General features: G+C 35.4%; 1 protein-coding gene across 1 annotated transcript; it reads left to right on the top strand.

Annotated features, from left to right (window-relative positions):
• Nucleotides 1–1,788: 1,788 nt before the first annotated feature.
• On the top strand, nucleotides 1,789–6,991 carry LOC140983200 (serine/threonine-protein kinase STN7, chloroplastic-like). Its single transcript, XM_073450139.1, has 10 exons — nucleotides 1,789–2,387; nucleotides 2,487–2,573; nucleotides 2,765–2,884; nucleotides 2,976–3,074; nucleotides 4,941–5,109; nucleotides 5,209–5,302; nucleotides 5,582–5,675; nucleotides 5,762–5,818; nucleotides 5,952–6,365; nucleotides 6,656–6,991. Exons 1-10 carry the CDS (start codon nucleotides 1,944–1,946, stop codon nucleotides 6,815–6,817), a joined length of 1,740 nt encoding a protein of 579 aa, XP_073306240.1. The 5' UTR covers nucleotides 1,789–1,943; the 3' UTR covers nucleotides 6,818–6,991.
• The last annotated feature ends 759 nt before the right edge of the window (nucleotides 6,992–7,750 follow it).

Raw genomic sequence — 7,750 nt, 5'->3', positions numbered from 1 at the left:
ATTAAGTATCAAATTTCGAGATATCGTTGTAATCTTGATGCTAAATGATCTACGAGTCAAATGATTCATTTTTGTTTTCTTTCTCTGCTTGTGTGGTTGGTGATCTTGCCAAATAAATGTGGTTACCTCGGTAAATGCTTTTTCCCGATTAGATTTTGCTTCACCCCTTTTTTTGCTTTCTTATATACTAGTGCACCAACGTACGCATTGCATACTTATATAATATTTTTTATAATTTATTTGATTTATATTTAAATGAAGATCAAAATATAATTATAAGAAATAGTGACGGACTACACTGTAATTTTGATATATAAATTAAAAAATAAATCGAAAAATAAAAGAATAAAATATGACATCGATAAGAATTGAACCTCTAACTTAAATCTCAAGAAACAATGACTCTATCCGCTGAATTACATATAACTTGCATTAAAATTTTAACATTTTATTAATATATATAATTATTAAAACAGACCATAACACCAAAGTTAGTTACTCTAAGTATCTCAAACTTAATAAAATAGTATAGATAGTTTAATAAATAATTAAATATATTTCCAATGGTTAGGTAAGATTAGTTAATGACAAAAACTTGTGTGAGACGGTCTCACGGGTCGTATTTGTGAGACGGATCTCTTATTTGGGTCATCCATGAAAAAGTATTACTTTTTATGCTAAGAGTATTACTTTTTATTGTGAATATGGGTAGGGTTGACCCGTCTCACAGATTAAGATCCGTGAGACGGTCTCACATAAGACACACTCTTAGTTAATTTACTACAGAAAACATTCCGATTAAAGCTTTATTACCTGCGATTTACTATTATAAAAAATATATATTTACAATAAAAAATGAATTGAAAAATAAAATCAATTATACATTATATTGTTTGAACAATTTTAAAGAATAAATATATATCCGAAAATACGTACCAAAGAAGCCATGTATTTGAAAAAAAATCATAGATTTTACAAACACAGATCAAACACCTTGGAATAAAATAGAGCTTAGAATAAATTCCAACGAATTATAGCCAATGTTCTAAAAAGTGCTTAATTTTGCTTAAGTTTTAATATGCTTAAGCTCGATTAAATAACTACGACTATATTTTTATTAATAATAATAATAATAATAATAATAATAATAATAATAATAATAATAAATAATAATAAATATAAGTATGACATACTAATTGATAATGAATTTTTTTATTATATAATTTTGTAGTTTTGCAGTAACTATTAATTATTGTAATTTTAATACTTTAATGTTATTTATAATTTTAAAATTTATGATAATTTTTTTCATTTATTTTTTGACTTCAAATAATTAAAATTATTGTAAAAATTGAAAATGTTTTTCTGCTCTTATAGATATCGCTTTTTAAAATAGGTATTTTGTGAGACAATATCAAGAATCTTTATCTGTGAGATGAGTCAACCCTACCGATATTCACAATAAAAAATAATACTCTTAGCATAGAAAGTAATATTTTTTCATGGATGACCCAAATAAGAGATTCGTCTCACAAAATACAACTCGTACGATCGTCTCACACAAGTTTTTGGCCGCTTTTTAAAGCTTATAGTTATAACCTCTGACTTACTGTTTTTGATAACCCCCAAAATTACAATTATAGCCCAACAAAGAAAGATAATTTACTTGTCACTTGTGGTTTATATTACTTTCCCATCGCCCCCTCACAACCACAAAAAATACCAGAATTAACTGTCATTGGAAAATAAAAGGAATTAAAATATATAAATTAATGAAAATTAATCCAATCAAAGCGAGGTTACGGACTTACGGTACCCCAGAATCCCAGATTACTGAACCTGCGGGTGAAAACAAATCCAGGCAATCAAAGAATTCTGATGATTTCCCGACTCCATGTTTGATTAGTTTTTTCAGACAAAACCACGCACCCACTTAGATTTCGATGGCTACTGTGGCCGCTGGTACTGGTGTTGGGCTCGGAGGAGTGAAGCTTCAGTCCTTCAATACCAAACCCCTTTCTTCATTTCTGGGAAAGAAGCTCAGTATTAAGAATCTCTCTAAATCAAGAGGAGCAAACAAGAGATTTTCCACTTCTAAGGCAGGGAATATGGTGATTTTTGCTTCGGTTGGCGAAAGTTTCAATCTTGTTCACGATCTTTTTCTGGGTGTTGGAGTCGGACTCCCATGTACAGTAATGGAGTGTGGCGATATAATCTATAGAAGCACGCTGCCCAAGTCAAATGCGATTGCGGTTACAGTTCCTGGTGTGATTCTAGCTCTGGGTACTCTTTCTTATCTCTGGGCTACTCCTGGTGTGGCGCCTGGATTCTTCGATATGTTTGTTCTTGCTCCTGTGGAAAGAATCTTTAGGCCTACTTATAAGAAGGTCTCTGAAATGAGTATTTTCTTTTTGACGAGTTTTTTTGATTTATTGATGATGATTGTTTGTGGGTTTTGAGGTTTTTGATTTGTGGTTAAATCGCAGGATGACATTGTGTTGGGGAAGAAGTTGGGGGAGGGATCTTTTGGAGTGGTTTACAAAGCTACGATGGCTAAGAAGTCCGCTTCAAAGGTTTTTATTTTGACAAATCTCTTGGAAATTTTCGATGTTTTCCCTATATTTATTTTTGATAATCAGCTGAATAATTGTGTTTGAATTCCATTGTGATGCTTCAAATATGTTTGATTTCGTGAGATTGTTAAGGTTTTGGTGAAAGACTTTGGAAAGCTATTTACTAATTATCGCTCATGTTTTGCCCAAAGTATAATGATGTAGTCCTGAAAAAAGCTACTGAATATGGAGCCGTGGAGATATGGATGAACGAGCGGGTTCGAAGGGCCTGTGCTAATAGCTGTGCTGATTTTATATACGGCTTTCTTGAGGTTTCAGTTACTCCAGTATTTTCACCCCGCAGCTTTGTAGTGTGACCTTTAATTTCAATTCGAAACTCCGACACCTTAAATTATATTTCAGAATTCTCCTAAGAAAGATGCTGAATATTGGCTGCTATGGAAGTTTGAAGGAGAAGCCACGCTTGCTGATTTATTGCAGAGTAAAGAATTTCCTTACAATGTTGGTACCTTCTTGGACCATCTTCCAGTTACAGATGTTTATTCTTTGGTTTTTTGACTGAATGTCACCTCTGCTGGTTATAAAGAAAATAAAAAAAACAATCTAAACCCGCCCCTTTAGTTGTTTTTTCAAATTAACTTCAGCAACGTGATATTGATGAGTGGTAATATGGGTAGTTTTGAGGTTGTGGGTATTCCTAATAACTATCTATTTCATGTTACCATGGTGACTATGAGAACCAGAAATTCACGAACAAAATGGCACATGATTTGACTTTTGGTAGCTTTTGGATGAATTTTGTACGTTATGGCCTGCAAATTAACCAATGCAACATTTTATAATCATACAAAGTAGCCAATGCAATATTTTTCTGGTCACGTTGAGACACAATATTCTAGTCAGTTTCTATACTTGAATTATCATATTTTCAATATCCTTCGTGTTGGGATGCAATCAAAGTCCCACATTGAAAGATCTAGAGAAAGATCATGGGTTAATAAAGATGGAATGATATTTCCATTGGTATGAGGCCTTTTGGGTGGTTCCAAAAGCAAAACCATGAGGGTTAAAACCCAAAGTGGACAATATCATACCAGTGTGGAGATATGCGGATTCCATTTGTCCTAACAAGTGGTATCAGAGGCATGGTCTAGATCGAGTCGTGTGGGTAGAATCCTCGATACCTAAACGAAGGAGGTGAGGGCCCCCGGTAAAAATCCTTGATTAAACTCTCGAGGTGGGTTATGCTCTCAGTATTCATGTAAGGCGTGCGCTCTAACGCAGTGAAGTGGAGTAACCTCGATTGGAGGACGAATAAGGCTTGAGGGGAGGCTCGGACCATGAGAATAATAGTGGAACTTCGTTTGAGGGGAGGATTGTTGGGATGCAACCAAAGTCCCACTTTGGAAGATCTAGAGAAAGACCATGGGTTAATAAAGATGGAATGATATCTCCATTGGTATGAGGCCTGATTAAACTCTCGAGGTGGGTTATGCTCCCAGTATTCATGTAAGACGTGCGCTCCAACGCAGTGAAGTGGAGTAACCTCGATTGGAGGATGAATAAGGCTTGAGGGGAGGCTCGGACCATGAGAATAATAGTGGAACTTCGTTTGAGGGGAGGATTGTTGGGATACAACCAAAGTTCCACATTGGAAGATCTAGAGAAAGATCATGGGTTAATAAAGATGGAATGATATTTCCATTGGTATAAGGCCTTTTGGGTGGTTCCAAAAGCAAAACCATGAGGGATAAAACCCAAAGTGGACAATATCATACCAGTGTGGAGATATCCGGATTTCATTGGTCCTAACACTTCGCAAAGGACATATACGCTACAACAAACATAGTGCACAGTGATATTTATGTTAAAAGTGTAGTTGGTTTAGTTCATTAGTTCATGCCTGTGCATGGGTATGTGAAGTGACTTTGTTATCTATTTAGCTACATAGCGACATGATGGCATCCAGACTTGATTTGAAATCTCCCTCTGATTTTCCGTTCATGGGTCACACTTTGGTCGCAGAATTGTTTGTATTCGACCCACCATTTTTTCAAAATATCAGATTCAGATGCATTTCCTTGACAATTGTAGATTACTTAATCCCCCCAGAAAATTACTTACATACTGCACATTTCTTAACTATATACTGCAGTGTTGTTCGAGAGAGGATTTGACTTATAACTAATAATTGTAACATGTGAAAGCAATCTATGTCTGCACTTCCCGAATATGGTAATAATTGTTGAAACAAATAAGATGGACTTCTGGAGTCAAATTATTATCCTCATCTGCGTCGATGTATGAAGTTGCTGTCTCAGGATGCGAAATTGACATTTGTAACCAAAGATCTATGGTCATTTTCAGGTGGAAGCATTGATTCTTGGAGAAGTTCCGGACGCACCAAAGGGACTAGGAAGGGAAAATAGAATAATTCAGACAATCATGCGACAGCTCTTATTTGCATTGGAAGGTCTGCATTCTACCGGGATTGTCCATCGGGATATTAAGCCCCAAAACATTATCTTTTCTGAAGGTGACAGCACCATCACAATGATGTACTCACAATGGAAATTTTTCTAACATATTCCTCTTTTACTGGAAATACTTTTCACTTATTATAATATTGTGGCAGATTCTCGAACATTCAAAATCATAGATCTTGGAGCGGCCACAGATTTGAGAGTTGGTATCAATTACATCCCTAAGGAGTTTTTGCTTGATCCGAGGTACCTTTCTTGAAACACAACATCGGTTTCTAGTTATGTTAACTGTTGTAGCCAGTTAGTAACAAAAGGTCTGTGGCATGTATGTCTTTCTAATGACTGAAATAAGCAGTTTTCACGGTTAAAGTCTGATAAACTATGAAATGCAATTGAACTCTGTTTGCTCTGATAAAGATAGATGACAATCTATCCGATCCTTCTTATATTTAGCTTCTAACATTTAACGATTTAGTTCAACGAATTGTTGAAAATTGATTATTATTTGATTCTCTTTCCCTCTAGATATACTGCTCCTGAACAATATATTATGAGCACTCAAACCCCCTCAGCTCCCTCATTACCTGTTGCCACCGCTCTTTCCCCTGTTCTATGGCAGGTTTTCCATCAACTCTCTTTATATGATATAAATATTGACCAATAATTCACATGTCTATGCATTTTGATTCTAAATTCTTTTATCAGTTGAATTCACCAGACAGATTTGACATCTACAGCGCTGGTTTGATAATCCTACAAATGGTGAGTACTAAGTATGCATGTTTCATGGATGATCCTACTATCCACCTATACTATCATTTATAAAGATTATTTTTTGGAATATGATATACTAATAAATGCCATGATTTTTGACACAAAATAATTTTTAACATAGGCTTTCCCAGCTTTGCGGAGCAATAGTGCCCTCATACAATTCAACCGCCAACTTAAAAGATGTGAATTTGACTTAAATGCATGGCGAAAAACCGTAGAACCACGTGCTAGCCCTGATCTTCGACATGGATTTGAATTGTTAGATTTGGATGGTGGAATTGGATGGGAACTTTTAATGTCCATGGTTCGGTATAAAGCTCGACAGAGGATCAGTGCAAAGGCAGCCTTGGCCCATCCCTACTTTGACAAAGAAGGCCAACTGGCTTTGTCATTCGTGCAGAGTCTAAGGCTACAACTTATCCGAGCTACACAACAAGATTATAGTGATGCTGCAAAGTGGATTATTCATCTAATGGCTAAGTCGGGAACTCAGAAAGATGGTGGCTTCACAGAAGCTCAGCTCCAAGAACTTAAGGTTTGTATCTAAACAGTTCTTTAACTGCACAAACTAAATTGTGTCGATTCCCCTTGAAATTTTGCATGATCATATAAATACTTCTTAAGAGTTTGAATAATTGAAACCAGAGATCCAACAAAGGGAGCTAAATACGCCTTCCGAAAATCCTCCAGCCATCTCAACCTCCCCTTTGTCCCGAATTTCTGATCTGCCGCTGAATTTGTAACAACCATTGAATAATAGGAAAGCCACCCTTGAGGCTATCTTTTTAATGCTCAATGTATTTATTGATTGTCAAAATGTAACAGGAAGTCCCGCCAAAGAAAAAGGCGAGCCTTGAGAGGAATGCACTGGCCTCAGCTCTTCGACTTCAGAGAAAGTTAATTCGAACAATAGACGAAAGTGTTGATGAACTGAATGAGCGTAGGAAGAGCTTCTGGTGGAGCAAATGGATCCCGAGAGAGGAATGATACACACAATTGGCCTTTTCTTTCTTCATGTAAATACTGTGCAGTTTTCACATATAATATCATGCTGGTTGAGTACATATAATTGACAAAAAGAAAAACAATTAGTATTGAGTATTGACAATAGAGATAAATATTGTGCTAATATGAGATGATAAACTTAGATACTTCCATAATTGTTTATTTTTCTTGTACTTAGGAGTAGTAAATAACTCTATTATATTGCATAATATCGGTAAAAGCCCCCTGACTTGATGACATTCTCTTCTATCTTTAAGAATAAAAACATTTAATAAATTAACCATGAATTATTATACTAAAACGTAAATTTAATTAATTTTGCAATGGGATACTTGCAAACAAACAAAGAAAGAAAAACGATTCTTTTTGGCATTCTTATTTTTCGTCCAAAAAATTTTATTTTTCGTCCAATTTTGGTCCTTTTTTACCCATTCTGTAGCTGTGGGGGAAAGACTATACTACAATTCCATTATCATTGAAGTTGAGAGTTCTAGTGTATGATTTCCATGTCCAGGCTACACAGTTTTTCCTACACTCCGTATAGCATCCTTGGATACCAAATATGTTGGACTGAGTTTCACGTAAAATATGAGAGAACTACATGATCGCTTGCGTGTAGGGAGATTTTGAAGAAGGGGAATGATCAAATTTATTTTTGTTCATTTTAATCGAGTCAGTGTCCAGGTCGACCAGTACTATTGTGGCTAGATATTGATATTTGGATCTCGATGATATGATGTAGGTCATTCGTGAAATATACGAGATTCACATGATCAAATGATAAATTAAAAAAAGGGACAAGAGCGATGCTTAACAGATGTAGCATCGACTTGTCTTATAGGCTACCTCGAAGTCACGATCAATTTTTGGGCTGAGGTGGAATTTCCTTTTCCTTCGTTTACCCAATTGAGCCAA

The sequence above is a fragment of the Primulina huaijiensis genome, chromosome 8 (assembly GCF_012295235.1).
Source record: "Primulina huaijiensis isolate GDHJ02 chromosome 8, ASM1229523v2, whole genome shotgun sequence".
In the NCBI taxonomy this organism is placed as follows: Eukaryota; Viridiplantae; Streptophyta; class Magnoliopsida; order Lamiales; family Gesneriaceae; genus Primulina; species Primulina huaijiensis.
The sequence above is the reverse complement of the archived record's forward strand: the minus strand, read 5'-3'. Positions and strand labels throughout refer to the sequence as shown.